The sequence below is a fragment of the Mesoplodon bidens genome (genome assembly GCF_964165515.1).
Source record: "Mesoplodon bidens genome assembly, chromosome: 8".
Taxonomy (NCBI): Eukaryota; Metazoa; Chordata; class Mammalia; order Artiodactyla; family Ziphiidae; genus Mesoplodon; species Mesoplodon bidens.
The window spans coordinates 20,973,865-20,989,224 of record NC_138165.1 but is presented as its reverse complement, the minus strand read 5'-3'; the positions used below and the strand labels follow the sequence as shown (position 1 = coordinate 20,989,224).

The 15,360-nt window shown below is 39.0% G+C and overlaps 1 protein-coding gene across 1 annotated transcript in view; it reads right to left on the bottom strand.

Moving 5' to 3' along the window:
• LOC308621301 (titin) overlaps positions 1 to 15,360 on the bottom strand; it is a 299,757-nt gene that overhangs the window by 83,560 nt on the left and 200,837 nt on the right. Inside the window, exons 205-237 of the mRNA XM_081241746.1 lie at positions 14,734 to 14,831; positions 13,881 to 14,049; positions 13,518 to 13,784; positions 13,145 to 13,411; positions 12,774 to 13,052; positions 12,274 to 12,682; positions 12,045 to 12,169; positions 11,676 to 11,942; positions 10,624 to 10,893; positions 10,232 to 10,534; positions 9,838 to 10,140; positions 9,403 to 9,590; positions 9,198 to 9,312; positions 8,807 to 9,091; positions 8,556 to 8,707; positions 7,713 to 7,860; positions 7,224 to 7,401; positions 6,808 to 6,929; positions 6,427 to 6,714; positions 6,023 to 6,319; positions 5,709 to 5,895; positions 5,121 to 5,236; positions 4,729 to 5,028; positions 4,316 to 4,615; positions 4,121 to 4,226; positions 3,835 to 4,031; positions 3,446 to 3,751; positions 3,069 to 3,347; positions 2,214 to 2,513; positions 1,812 to 2,114; positions 1,337 to 1,699; positions 726 to 1,028; positions 295 to 594 (exon numbers count right to left, since the gene is read on the bottom strand). Coding sequence (XP_081097872.1) covers positions 295 to 594; positions 726 to 1,028; positions 1,337 to 1,699; positions 1,812 to 2,114; positions 2,214 to 2,513; positions 3,069 to 3,347; positions 3,446 to 3,751; positions 3,835 to 4,031; positions 4,121 to 4,226; positions 4,316 to 4,615; positions 4,729 to 5,028; positions 5,121 to 5,236; positions 5,709 to 5,895; positions 6,023 to 6,319; positions 6,427 to 6,714; positions 6,808 to 6,929; positions 7,224 to 7,401; positions 7,713 to 7,860; positions 8,556 to 8,707; positions 8,807 to 9,091; positions 9,198 to 9,312; positions 9,403 to 9,590; positions 9,838 to 10,140; positions 10,232 to 10,534; positions 10,624 to 10,893; positions 11,676 to 11,942; positions 12,045 to 12,169; positions 12,274 to 12,682; positions 12,774 to 13,052; positions 13,145 to 13,411; positions 13,518 to 13,784; positions 13,881 to 14,049; positions 14,734 to 14,831 — 7,890 coding nt within the window. The remainder of the gene's footprint in view (positions 1 to 294; positions 595 to 725; positions 1,029 to 1,336; positions 1,700 to 1,811; positions 2,115 to 2,213; positions 2,514 to 3,068; positions 3,348 to 3,445; positions 3,752 to 3,834; positions 4,032 to 4,120; positions 4,227 to 4,315; positions 4,616 to 4,728; positions 5,029 to 5,120; positions 5,237 to 5,708; positions 5,896 to 6,022; positions 6,320 to 6,426; positions 6,715 to 6,807; positions 6,930 to 7,223; positions 7,402 to 7,712; positions 7,861 to 8,555; positions 8,708 to 8,806; positions 9,092 to 9,197; positions 9,313 to 9,402; positions 9,591 to 9,837; positions 10,141 to 10,231; positions 10,535 to 10,623; positions 10,894 to 11,675; positions 11,943 to 12,044; positions 12,170 to 12,273; positions 12,683 to 12,773; positions 13,053 to 13,144; positions 13,412 to 13,517; positions 13,785 to 13,880; positions 14,050 to 14,733; positions 14,832 to 15,360) is intronic.

Sequence of the window (15,360 nt, the reverse complement as noted above, 5' to 3'; positions counted from 1 at the left end):
TGTGTCTATAGTCATTGCTAGTATTTAGTTTGATTTTTTTTCCAGTTTGACTGAGATATTATTGACATATAATGTATATAAGTTTAAGGTGTACAATGTGATGATTTGATACATGTATATATTGCAAAATGATTGCCACAATAATGTTAGTTAACACCACCATTCCCTCACACAATTACCACTTTTTGATCACACTTAAGATCTACACTGTCAACAACTTTCAAGCATATAAAACAGTACTGTTAATTATAGTGACCATGCTATACCCCACTTTCTTCTTAAGGAATTACTTACAGATTGGATCATGTGCTGTTTTGGGGTCTGAGGGGGGACTGAACTTTCCAGGTCCAGCTGCATTTTCGGCACATACTCTGAAGACATAGGTGAGTCCCTCTAATAGGCCTTCTACATTGGTCTTCAGAGAATTCAGAAGGGTTCGGTTGACACGAGACCAGTGTGTGCTATTCACCTCACGTTTTTCAAGCCAGTAACCCAAGATGGGGCTTCCGTTGTCTTCTGGTTCATTCCATTTCACTAGCATACTGTTACTGGTGACATCTTCCACAATGGGCTTATCGGGTGCATCAGGTGGTTCTGATTAGAATTAAAAAGGCACATTTGAATTAATTCCCTAGTATGACATAAAAATTCAAGTTTACAAGCTGTGATAATATATATACCAACATATGATAAACAGGCAAAGTTTAAATGCTAAAGATCCTTACCAAATGGATCTTTAGCTGTAAGTGGCTTTGAAACACATGGTGGTCCAGGCCCAAACCTATTTTCAGCTCTTACACGGAAGAGGTACTCTTTTCCTTCAATCAACTTTGTCACTGAATATTTGCAATGTCTAAGTGTTGAAGTGACGACAATCCATTCTGAGTCAGGTTTTATCTTGTCTTTCTTTTCCAAAGTGTAGTTTAAAATTTCACTGCCACCATCATCAAGGGGTGGTTCCCATTTACAGATGACTGAGGTCTTTCTAATATCTTCAAATACTAAGTTGATTGGTGGTCCTGGTATATCTGATATTTTGAAAGACAGAAGTGGTTAAAAATTTGTGTAGCAATGGAAAATGTAAACGTTTAGTGTGCTTCTAAACTTCTAAACACAGTGTGCTTCTGTGACATAAACTTCTGTTTTTCCTACATCTCTCTATCTTTGTATCACATTAGCTAATGAATAACAAGGTCGGTTGATTTCTTTTACATAGCCAGGAGAAAAAAATGGGACCGAGGATACCTTGCTGAAGCTATTTCCCACTTCTATTAACTGCCCGCAAAACTCTTATATTAACTTTCTTCCATTGGAAGGTGTAGTTTTACCTACTTACCTAGCACACTGACGGTACAAGGGGCTTTTGCAATACCATGGTCATTTTCAGCTTTGATCATAAACAGGCCATGATCAGGTCGGAGAGAATCTCGGACACGTAGCTGAGATTCTCCTTTTTTACTATTGTCGATACTCAAACGCTGTGTCAGAGGCAGGACAAATGGTTCTTCTTCTTGAACTTCACCCTTCTTCCTCCTAACCAAGGGTGCTACCCGCTTCCTAATTTCCTCTGGTGTGATAACATTTTCATCCTTTAGCCATGTAATAGTTGGGTAAGGTGACCCAGAAATAGTTGCATCGAGTGCTATTTCATCACCTCGTCTCACTTCTAGGCTTGTTCTCATAATGACTTTCGGGGCATCTGCAATGATTAAAAACAGTAATTGTTTTCAATTCTGATTAAAATATCTGACAAAACCTATTCTCATTTCTTTTACAATGGGAAAATGGCAAACCCATTAAACACAACTTACCAATAGGATCTACAGCTTTGGTTGGAGGAGTGGCCCGAGAAGGTTCGCCAATACCAGCAGCATTTTCTGCTCGCACACGGAATTGGTATTCCTTTCCCTCTTCAAGGCCTTTTGCTGTATAGGTCAGGACTGGTACCAGGTGTTCGTTGCATCTCTTCCATCTCTCTTCACCCTTACCAATCTTTTCTATGATGTAACCCATTATCTTGCTCCCTCCGTCGTACAAAGGTGGCTTCCATGTAATAGTCATTGCCTCAGCTGTAGGATTATGTACCTCAACGTCTACAGGTGGATCAGGGGGCTCTGAAGAACAAGAAAAAACCTGTTAATATAGGGAAACCCGTCTTCTTAAAAAAAATGCATATTAACTCTTAGCTCTATTACATTCATGCTCAAACTTACGCTTCGGATCTTGAGCAATGACTGGATTTTTCAGTTCAATATATTCGCCTCCACCAATCTTGTTGACAGCTTTAACACGGAAGAAGTATTCACCATTTGGTATGAGATCTTTGACAGTCCAAGACAGTTTGTTCTCACCAGACATGACTGGTATATACGTCCTCCTCCCAGCTTCTCTGCGTTCTAGGACGTAATGAAGAATTGGGCTTCCACCATCATATTCTGGAGGTTCCCAGGTTAATTTACAAGAACTCTTGGTCACGTCACTTGCTTTAAGATCTTTGCATGGTCCAGGTAGGCCTATTAGAAATCAAATTGACAATTATTATTGTAACCTGAAAAGTCAGCATCTTAAGAGCACACTCTTTCTCTGAGGAGGACATTGCAGGCCATTTTGCATCCTTGGCTCCCAATTAGTAAATGTCAGTAGCTTCCCCCTTAGTCTTTGTTCCAAGCAAAAATGGCCCCCCAAATTTTGAAACACCATCCATGTGTGGGGGGGAAGGGGGCAGAAAATGTTACCACTCCTGGTTGAGAACACTTATGAAAACATGCAAATACAATTAATAAATGAATATTGGTTATTTAAACATTCTTTGGGTATGCCATATCTTTTATTTAAATTAGTACTTCACATGCTAATAATTACAACAGAAGTAAATTAGTGTAATCAGAGTTTAAATAGCAATTTCATCTCTTCAGAATTGCTTTGCTTCTCATATGGGAAGAAATAATCTGAAACGACATTTAGTTTACAAATGGCCAGCTCATGAAGCCACTTATACTAATATTGCAGGGTTAACCAATTTTCCCAACAGGTGAAGAATGTCTGGTGTTTCATCAAAGAATGATTACCTATGACTTTGACATTGATTGAGGCAGTTGCTGAGCCGAGCTTATTCTCCAGGGTAATGGTGTAAACTCCAGCATCTGCATGGACACTCTTGGGAACTTCAAGGTGTGCAGAGATATGATCCTTCTTCATTGTTAATCTATCACTTGCTTTAACTTCTTTGCCATCTTTATGCCAGCTAACGGTTGGAACTGGGACAGCTCTGAAGGGAACAGGAATGCTTAATTTTTCACCTTCAATGACGACAATGTCGTGAGTCTCCAGATCAATTGTTGGCTTGCCTGTAAGAGATAATCCAAAAGGGGATAAAAAGGGTGTGTCAAAATGCAGTGCATGAGTAAAGCCTACTTTATTAATTATAAAAAGAAACTGTTCTTACAGTCTGGGTCTTTGGCAACCACGTTTTCGGAGATTTCAGATGGCTCACTGACACCAACAGCATTGACGGCTCTCACTCTCAGAACATACTCCTTGTCGGGCACAACACCTTCTTCAACCTTGAATTTCAAGTCTTTTATTGGGCGAGAGTTAACTCGCATCCATTTCTCAGTGCCTACTGGACACATTTCAACATGGTATCCTATAACAGGACTTCCGCCATTTTTCTCTGGAGGCTTCCAAGCAATGGCAATGTGCTTTCTCCCAGCATCAGTCACATGCAGGTCAAGGGGAGGTGAAGGAGGACCTGAAAAGAGAGTGAAACATTCACATCCACAGTCTCATCATCAAGCTCTAGACAATATCCTTCGTATAATCAACACTACTTACTTGTTGGATCTTCAATTTTCAGGATTTCCGTGGGTTCGCTTGGGTGTCCAACTCCAGCTTCATTCTCTGCCCGAACCTGAAACTGGACCTCTGTTCCTTCAATGACATCAGTTACTTTAAAGTTACAGTCAGGTCCTGAGGTCTTTGCAGCTTTCACCCAACGGGTACCTAACTTTTCTTTCTTCTCAATGACATATCTATTGAAATAACCAAGCATTTCATGGGCATGAATAAAGAATTTTCAGCCGAATGTAAATTTTTCTTTATGAGTTAATTAAAATCCTACCTCTGTATTGGTCTTCCACCATCATTTTTAGGTGGTTCCCACTTCAGGTCAACATGTCCTTTCGTCACATCAACCACTGTCAGAGCGTAGGGAGGTCCAGGGGTGGCTGAAAGCAAAATATTCAGTGGTTAGAAAAACCAGGGAGAAAAGTGACAATCCACTACAAATGGTGTCACAAAGATGAAGTTAGCATACTAAAGGTGTCTTTGGCCAGGACGGAGTCCTCAACTTCACAATAGTCACTCTGTCCTATGGCATTTTCTGCAGCAACTCGGAACACGTATAAAGAACCCTCGGTCAGTGGGGTCACTGTGCACTTGGTGTCCTTGACAGTTGTGTCCACTGTTTGCCAGCCTTTCCGCCTCACATCTCTCTTTTCCACAATGTAGTTGGTGATGGGCGACCCTCCATCTTTCTCAGGAACTGTCCACTTTAGGTCTGCTGTATGTTTTGTAATATTGATAACTTCAAGCCAGCGAGGTGGTGATGGGGGATCTGAAGGGAAAAATAATTCAATTTCTTATTGTCCAATATTCAGTCTTCACTAAATTTTCTAGTAGTCACTAAGAGATTAGATAGCAGGGATGAAATAATTAAGAGTGACTTACAAAGTTTCTCCCGGCAAAGCACAGGGTCACTGGGTTCGCTGGGTTCACTTTCGCCCGCCTTGTTCACAGCTCTAACTCGGAATGAGTATTCCTGCCCTTCCATGAGCCCTGGGAACAAATGCTGGGTGGTGGGAACCCCTTCGGCCACTCGGACCCAGTCCTCTGTTCCAGTCTTTAGCATTTCAATGACGTAAGAATCGATCTTTGCCCCTCCATCGTGTTCTGGCTTTGTCCAATTCAACATTAATGATGTTCTGCCTACATCTTTCACGGTTGGTTTTCCAGGGGGCCATGGAGGATCTGCAAGCCAATGAAACGAAATCATTATTGAGGTTTGTCAAAAGGAATTAATATAAGCTTCAAAGTAATCACAGAAAATATATGAATAATACCTATGGGATCCTTTATTAAGATTGGCTCAGTTGATCTGCTTGGTTTTCCAGGTCCAGCAAGATTTTCAGCCAACACACGGAATCTGTATTTTTTCTTATTGGTGAGACCTTTCACTCTGAATTAGGAACAAAGTGTGAGTTGAATACCACAATAAGAAGGAGAAACCTCTGTTTATTTCACATAGAAGAAGCTAATTTATTTAAATTGTGAAAAACTGGTTTGGATATTTAACTGAAATATTTCAATATAAATTAAAAATTGCCTTTTAACTGTCACACACTTTAGATTTGGTCACTTGTGCCAATCTAATTATAATATCTGTAATAATAATCATTACCATAATATACTAGAGGACCAAACACTTTGGAACTTCCAGACAGTTTATATTTTATGGTAAGAAATTAAGAAATGGGCCCTTCAATGGAATTTATACCATTTTGGAAATTATGTGGTAATAGAAAAGATAAGTAAAAATAATTTAAAATTTTATAGTAATATATAATCAGGTATAATCAAAAGGAATGCTAAAGAATGAAAATTTATATACACTGCTTTTTTTGACATCTTGATGGAGAGCTTGGGCGTACCTGTATGTTGTATCCTTTATTGGCATCTTATTGCATCTAACCCATTTATCAGTATCAGGATCTAATCTTTCAACCCAGTAACCCGTGATGGGGCTGCCACCGTCATCATCTGGCTCACACCATGTGAGGGTCACTGCATCCTTAGTGATGTCAGAAGGTTCTAGGCGAGTTGGAGGTCCAGGTGGATCTATAGACAGGATAATCATATGTGTTATATGTCCTGTATATAAATATGACACCTAAATCCAACTTTGACACAAATATCTTTTTTTTTTTTTTTTTTTTTTTAGCCACCTGATTAATGAGAAACTTACCAAACTGATATTTGGCCGTTATTGGAGTGGCCTGAACTGGCTCACCAACACCGTACATGTTTTCTGCAGCAACTCTGAAGAGGTATTCTTTATTGGGTGTTAATTTGGTTGCCTTGAACTTTGTATCCTTGACAGTTGACGAGAGCTTGTGCCACATATCACTGTCGGTCGCTCTTCTCTCCACGACATAGTTTGTGATTTTAGATCCGCCATCATCGCGTGGTGGGTTCCATGTGAGAAGACATGACTCGTTGGTCACTTCCATGATGTCTAAAGCAGCTGGGGGTCCAGGTTTATCTGTGGATGACATTACACACTCAGAGAAAAGCATTTGTTTAATATGTTTTATTTTCAAAAGTAGCTGGAACGAGTTTGCCCATTTTTAAAACGAGAGCCTCCCTTACCTAAGACGTTCACTTCTACCACAGCAGTGGCCCGACCACAGACGTTCATGGCCTCGACAATGTATGTGCCACTGTCACTTCTCTTACTATCCACGATCGTCACTGTGGATTTTTTAGGAACGTTTTCAATGGTGATTCTTTTGTCCTGCTTCAGAAGCATATCGGCCTTTGTCCAGGTTACTTTAGGTTCAGGTTTGCCAGTTACAGTGGCAGGAAGTTCAATCTTAGTTCCCGCTTTTACAGTGAGACCCGCAAGGAGCTTCACGTCGAGGAAAACTTCTGGAGCCTCTGAATTGGAAAAGATTATTTACGATGTTACCAAGTTTGGGCAGAATTAAAGTCAAAAGTCTGACTGATAAAGCAAAAACCAAAAGTAAGTACCATGTGTGTCCACAGCCTGGATTTCTTCTGTGGGTTTGCTTGGTTTGCTAGCTCCTAGCCTATTCAAGGCCTTCACGCGATAGGCATACCACTGGCCTTCTTCAAGACCTGTTACTTCCATTCTGTCAGAAAACAAAATAGGATATTTTACTTAATGCATTTAATCTGTTCCATTGTGTAGTATTCATAATATTTCCAAAATTCATACTCCTGGTATAACACTATCCTTTAATTCTGGATTGCTTCAACATTTTAACTAATGAAAACCTTGATTAAAGGGTAAGTTCAGCAGCACTTTTAAAAATCAGACAGGCACACCAAGGAAGTTCTAAACTTAACATTTAGATTTCCCAAAAGAAAGCCCATTTTAGTAAGAGTAAATATTTACTTTTGTGCCAAATAATTTAAAAACTTACTTTGTTTCTGCAACTGGGTCTCCACAAGCGACCCATCGATCAGAACCACGTGGACATTTTTCAACTATATATCCTTTGATGCGTGAACCACCATCATGTTTAGGTGGATCCCATGTTAGGAAGATGCTCTTGGCTGTTCGATCTCTCCACTTAACATTCTCTGGTGGGTCAGGTACCGCTATAGCATTTTAAAGAGAGAGTCAGTCTTAGCTAGGCCATCTATGAAATCTCCATACTGCCAACCTGTGTCTTTCCCCCATAACTTCAACTCCAGGTCTAAAAGCAAAAACAGGTGGGCATTCCCTGGTGGTACAGTGGTTAGGACTCTGTGCTTCCAGTGCAGGGGACATGGGTTCGATCCCTGGTCGGGGAACTAAGATCCCACAAGCTGCGTGGCACGGCCAAATAAATACATACATACATAAATAAAAATAAAAGCAAAAACAGGTAACAAGAGGCTAGGTAAGAAAATATCAAGAATGTACTCACTTGCAGGAGCTGACATATTTACAGGTTCATCAACATATGCAGGTTCTCCAGGGCCACACTTGTTACGAGCACAGACTTTAAATAAATATTCCTTTCCTTGAACAAGATCAGTAACTGTGAATTCTAGGTTGGTCACAGAGTCTATAACCTGGGACAAAGCAATACAGTTAATAAACTGCTTTCCAAAAACTCTGCCTAAGTCAAAATATTTTTACCATGAGCAGGGTTACAAATGGGAAGTTGTTTTGAATGCTAAGGATTATTATTACGTTAATTTCATATTAAGGAAAAAATTGCAAAGTAAGACATAATAATATTTGACGCCTAATGTAAGGTGGAACTGCTTCATGGTTTGTACACATTAAAAAGTCGACAAATAAGGTGTTGATTCTTTCTACCAGCTTGGTTATTAGAAATATGATAAATCAAGGTAAAAAACAGTAATGGTATAAACTGAGGAGAGAAAATGGCAGATTAGGCAAACTAAGGTAATCTAGTGGAGTGAGAAGAAGTATGACCACCAGGGAGTTAAGTACTTAGTGTCCTTAGAATGGCTTATAGCTTAAAAGGGCATATTGGATACTTATCAGGTACCAGGTGAGTAGGTAAATTTTGTTTTATTTTTTAATAAACCTAGTTGAAAATCTGGTAAGGCTCACAAAATGAGGCAATTACACCAAATCTTGGTTGAACTGCCTCAGGAAGCATTAGCATCAATACATTTTAAAAGGTTTTAGGTACTTTTTCAGCAAGGTAAAGGTAAAAACATAAAACTTTGCAAGGCATCTCGACATTCCGGGATTTCCCCCACTCTCTTTTCTGTAGTTGCTGCTCAAAACTCACTTTAGTCCATGTTTTCCGGCTGACTTCTCGCTTTTCAACAACATATCCGGTTAATGGACTTCCTCCATCATCATCTGGTGGTTCCCAAGTCAAAAGTACTGAGTCCTTGGTTATCTCACCGAATTTCAGTTCTTTGGGTGCACTTGGGCGAGCTGGAAAAAAAAAAATGCAGTCAGAAGTCATTAATAGCTTGAACCAATATTTGTTAATACTGTCAAATCACCTTAGATCACAAAAGTTTCGTTCCTTACCAATTACACTGACATCAATCTCCCCAGAAATTGCTTTCACACGATTTTCTAACTTCAGCATGTAAATGCCCTTGTCTGGACGTTCACTTGGAGAAATGATAAGCTCAGCATAGGCAGATAGGGTTTTCATTTTCACACGGTCTCCTGCTTCTAGTACTTTATCTCCAAAAGACCAGGTAGCAGTTGGCCTTGGATAGCCTGTACTTGGAACCAGGATCTTGATAGGATTTGGCACAATAACTTCCAGGCCATCTTTAAATGCACTTAAATCCATTGTTGGTTCAACTACCAAAAAGAAAACTTAATGAGTTCCCAGTACTGTATTTAAATCCCTGGTACCCCAAAGTAGCTATGTGCTGTTCCCAAATCTAAAAATAAAATATCCATTTACCAAATGCATCATCAGCAGTTAGAGGACCAAGAATTTCAGATGGATCTGAAACACCAGCTTCATTTTCTGCAGATACTCGATATAAATATTTATTTCCTTTTTGTAATCCAGTAACCTAAAATTATGAATCAATATTTGTAAAATACATATACAGTTAAGTCCATGATCATTTACTGACTATTTATTTTAGATACACATGCCCTACCTTATAAGTCAGTTCAGGGACAAGTTTCTTATTGCAACGAATCCAATCATCTTTTCCTTCTTCACATCGTTCTATTATATAGCCCAATATTGGGCCTCCTCCATCTTTCAGAGGAGGTTCCCATGTGAGCTGAACTGATGACTGAGTCTGATCTGAGGAGTTTAGGTTCACAGGAGGACTTGGTCTCTCTGGATTGGAAGAAAGAGTTGGAGCATACCATTTAATTCAGTGACAGCTTATTAAGATAATGCTGTAATCATTTCTATCATCCCCATATTCACTGGATACAAGCAGGCTCAGTCTGGATTTCTACAATTTTGTTCAAATTTTTCTGATGTTCTTTTCATTAACTTGTTTAATTTGATTTATTTTAATCGATAAGCTTAATTTCTTGATTAAACGGAGTACTTATTTCCCTTTTTTTGATGGACTCACCAATTGGATCAGCAACTTTGGTGAAGGGTGTGGCTGCACTTGGTTTTCCAACTCCAATTCGGTTTTGGGCCCTAACCCGGAAACTGTACTCCTGTCCTTCCACCACATCAGTGACAGTTGCAGACAGGTCTTCAGCTCTTACTGTCATGGTAGTTTCCCATCTGATAGAAGTCTTGTCCCTTAATTCAATGACGTAGTTTGTGATCTTGGCACCTCCATCATACTCTGGTGGTTCCCATGTCAATGAGACACCAAATCTGTTCACATCAGTGACCGTTACATTCAAAGGAGGGCCTGGAACATCTGGATTTCCAGAAAACACGGGCTTTAGGTTATCTCAGGGATAAAAGCAAAGATAAGCTAGTTTACAATTTACTTAAAAACTTCTTCTTACCATATTTACTCCTTGCTTCTACAGGACTGTCAGTTTCTACTGGTTCACCAGTGCCGACTCTATTTCTTGCGCTCACACGGAATAGGTACTCAACTCCTCCTTTTTGTAGTCTAGTGACAGTAAACTCACAACTCTCTGCACGGTCAGTGGCCAGAACCCAGGTCTTTCTCTTGATGTCACGTCTTTCAACAACATAACCTATGATTTTGCTTCCACCATCAGTTAATGGTTCTTCCCAAGCGAGGCTCACTTCACCATCAAATGTTTCTGTCACTTCTAAGTTACGTACTGGCCCAGGAACATCTGGAATTCACATATACATTTTTTTTTTAGTGTGTTATCACGCTTTTAGTTATGCTTTGCCGATAAAGTCAAATGACTCAAGGGCTTACCAATAACTTGTAAATTGATGAATGCTTCTGCTTTTCCATGTTTGTTCTGAAGCACAATTTTATACCTTCCTTTGTCTCCTTTCTTGGCTTCTAAAATTCTGAAAGAAGTCTGTTCAGCTGTAGTATCAACAGTTTTTGAAGATAGAGGTTCATTTTCTTTAAACCACTCAGCTTCTGCTTTGGGGTAGGCATCATAGGGCACCACCATGGTCAGAGGCTGGCCAACATCAACCACCAGGTCTTGGTCAGCTGTCTTGATTTTAGGTGCGGCTGGTGAGAAAAATAATATGTGAATGCTTTTGAGTTATTTATTGTAGTCCAGCTATGCCACAGCTTCTTTACTATGCATTTGTTAGCAAATACTGGTTACGTGTCACAGTAACTTTACAGGAGAGAACACTAGCTGACTTAGAGTTCTCACGGCTTATTTTGCAAATTATCAGACTCTGAAGAATAGAGGACTAAGTATGATATGAAACCACAAAAATCTCCATTCTTTGCCAATAATAATAACAGAGGCCTGAATATAGTGCACAGAACATGTTTTTGGTTTTTTGTTTTTTTATATAAAATAGGCAGCTCATACTTAGTTCAAGATAAACTAGATAAACTTGTTCTTATGCACAAGAGGTACATTAATGGCTCTTTCAAAATGCCAACCTCTAAGGATGTCTTGGAAGCTTGGGTCAGGATGAGAACAGACCTAAGAGGCCCCACAGGGATCTGGAAAGTAGAAAAGTATGGGGCTGTCTCTAGGTCTGGGTTTGCTGGGAAGACTCTCAGGGCAATAGGTTAAATCTAGGAGTTAACGAACAGCTGCCACGTGCCAGGAGCTGTGCAAGGTTATCGCAGGTAAAGAGCAATGCTGTCAATTTCCTCTTACTCAGGACACTTGGTGGTAAGAGGAATTAGAATAGTTAACATGTGGACAAGGCTTAATAGGAATAAAAAGCTCTCACAAACATTTTCTCATTAAGTAACGGTGAAATCTGAAACCTTCCCAGTATCTGTGGTATTGTGAGGATGTTTGAAAATAAAAGAAAGGGACTTACCTGCCAGTTCAAGCTTAGCTCTGGCTTCTTTGTCTTTGGCAATAAATCTGTATTCACCCTGGTCACGGGGCTTAATGTCACAAATCTGTAGCCTGTGTATCTTTCCTTCACTCATCATCTGGTGTTTGTCACCCTGGACAATAATCATGTTGTTTTTTAGCCACTGGACTTCCACCTTATCTTTGTTGAGCTCAGCTAAAAAGACAACATCAGTACCAGGGGCTTCAAGGATGTCTTGGGGAGGCCTGATGATCTCAACAGGGATTTCTGAAAAGCAAATGTGAAATAAATACAAACATGTTTGTATTGGGATTAACAACATTTAAAAACATACTAGTATTAAAAATCGTCCTTTCACTTAATATGTACCTTCCACAAAGAGTCTAGCTCGAGACCTCCTGTCTTCTACTCCACAAGCATATTCACATTCATCATCCAGCCTGCAGTCTTTTATAATGAGTCTATGTATTCTGCCATCTTTTTCAAATTTGTATCTAAAAGAAGAGATTGAATTATTGGTTAGCTTGCATAATGACCACTAAATTGGCAAACTTGTATATATAGCTACAGAAATAGAGACTGAGAAGCTCTCACGTACTTTTTGCCTTCTTTGATTTCTCTCCCGTTTCTGTACCATTTTACATTTGCTTTCTCTCTGGAGAGCTGGCAGGAGAAGACAGCTTCGTCAAACTCAGTGACTGTCTGGTCTTCTAAGTGTTCCACAAATTCTGTAGGGGCTTCTATGATGAGAAGTTCAGCAACAGATTTATCTTGTCCAGCAGTGACAATGTATTCACCTTCATCTGGGAAGCCACAGTCTTTAATGATTAGAGAGTGCTTGTATTTATCAATTCTGTACAAAACACGGTTGTCAAAAGCCACCTCTTCTCCGTTTTTGGTCCAGTTCAGTCTTACATTGAGACGGTTCACCTTGCACCAGAATGTGACAGATTTCTTCTCCATTGTTTCAATATCTTTAAGAGGCTCAGTGATCCTAAGGTCTTCCTCTGTTGGAAAGGAGAAGAAGAGTGTTGATTTTAATTGTTTTCATAATAGAAATTGATTTTTTAAATCTCTAATGTCAAATAAGTGACTTACCTTCTACGATTAGATTGGCTGCACTCTTAACATTTTCACCTCTGTGATTGGTCAGAGACACATTATAGTTGGCTTGATCATCTAATTGTGCATCTCTAATTCTGAGGGTGTAGACCAGGTCTTTATGGAGAATAATGTATTTTGAACTATCAAATATGGCTTCTTCATTTCTGAACCATTTGGCTTTGGCACCTTCGGTATTGACCTCACAGTTAAAGACAGCTTCTTGTTGTTCCTTCACACGGGTGTTCTTCAGAGGAACTATGATCCTGAGTTTTTCTGAAAGCAATCAACAAGATTTTATAGTATGAAGAAGTACTAATGTGGCAGATGCAAATATAAGTAAATCCAAGAAGCACAAACAAACTTACCAATTACTGTCAAGTGAGCTGCTGCTCTGGCAGCCCCAACCATGACTACATAAGTGCCCATATCTTGTAATGTGGCATCTTTCACAACTAGGATCCTCTTTTTGCCATCAGCAATTATGTCATATTTATCTCCAGATTCAAGTGTCTTATCATCTCTCTTCCACTGGACTGCAAAGCTTTCCTTTGATATAGAGCAGACAAACTCAGCCTTTTCTCCTTCAAGTATTTCAATGTTTTGAGGCTTTGAGATAAATTCAGCAGCAAGTTCTGGAAAGAAAAAGTTGCAAGATATTGAAAAATTAAGCATTTGTACCTTACATGCAACAAGTATGATTTTCTTAAAATACAATAGTATTCACTGTAATTTTCATACCATGAACTTTGACTTTGCCATCGGTTCGAGAACTTGGGAGTCGGCAGTTGTAGTTGCCAGTGTCTTCCAGGTGAGCATTCTGAATGATCAGGGTTCTCTTTCGTCCAACAGTAAGTGTTTCATATCTTCCTGTTTCAATGATCTCTTCATCCCCTTTGTACCAAATTACTTCTGCTCCGGGCTTGGAGACCTCACAAACCAGTTTTACAGTGTCTGTTTCACTGACTTCAATGTTGGTAAGATTTTTTGTAAAGACAGCTTCTTCTTCTGCAAGAAGAATTAAAAGCAAAAAACATTGAATTAAACTGGAAATTTTATTTTTCCCAACACATATACTCCTGCAAAGAAAGACTTCATTCTTACCCAGGACTGTCAGCATGCCGGAAGTTCGCGCTGTCCTTACTTCACAGGAATATTCTGCTTCATCAGCCACTAGACATTTGTTGATGACAAGAATGCGGACTGCTCCCTTAGATATGATGTCATATTTTTTGCCCTTTTTAATTTCAGCACCATCTTTAAACCACTGAACCTATATTTAAGATAAATAAATAGCTTTATCAGTTCTGTTGTTCCTTCACACGTGTGTCCTTAAGAGGAACTATGATCCTAAGCTTTTCTAAAAGCAGTCAATAAGACTTTACATTATGAAGAAGAACTGAAGTGGTAAATATAACCAAGCCCCCCAAAACAAGAACAAACTGCTTCAATTATTAAATGAGCAGCTGTGATACTATTACCAGTTATTAAAAATAATGGGATCATGTATTAGAGCCGTAGAGGGCCTTGGATTTCATGCAGACCAACTCCTTTGTTTTCCAGGACTCAAAGTTGACTCGCCAATGGTAGTTAATGGCAACCAGGAGTACTGAGTTGAGACATATGAGATTGCTGATATTTGATTGTTGTTTTTTTTATTTGATTGTTTTTAACCTAAGAAAACATCAATTTCATATGGTTCAAATTAATAATATCTAAATCTCCTGATTGCAAGTCCAGTGTTTTTCAAGTAATAGCAAATGAATAATAGTAATACTAAAAAGAGAACAATTAAATCAAGTATGTCTCTCACACTAAAGTAATAATCGTTAATCTAAAAGTAAAGAGATGACTACAGAGAGGTTTGATTCATTTTTTTTGTTTTTTTCATTTTGGTCAGACCAAAAGGAAACAAAGTGATCAGAAAACACAAGTTAGCAACCACACAATCACAGACCTTGGCATTTTCTCGGGAAATTTCACACTCAAACCGAGCCATTTCTTTTTCTTTAACTTGAAGATCGGTGAGTGGTCTTAAGAAGTCCACATGAGCAGCTGTAAGAGAAGGTCATCAGAATTCAGAATGAGGTTTCTAGAAATTCACTCTGACACACTATGGTGCTTTTGCAGGCTTTTTCATATTAGCAGGCTACAGCTGATTTGGAAATCACTTGGAGCTGCCATTCAGTTGTGATACTTTGCATTTTACATATCTCTTTAGTTTTCATAAAATTATGTGGCATAATGTATGTCCAACTAATTCTTCCTATTTATCTATCTATCTATCTATCTATCTATCTATCTATCTATCTATCGCCAGCTCAGTTCTGAATGATAGCTGGAGGAAAAATCTTCATTGATACTTCTCCAGAGTTGAAAGTTGATACCGTCAAAGGAAACACCAGTAGCAAAGAATCATTATCTTATTTAAGGCAGGCAGCATAATCTTTGAGAAATTAGAAGAATTCAATGACAGTGCAGCTTGAAAATCTATAATCAGTCTTGTCTATGGCTAAGAGACATGAGTTTGCAATTGAAATCACATACATTCAGCTTTTTTGGTGTGTGTCAGCTTCAAAGAGGT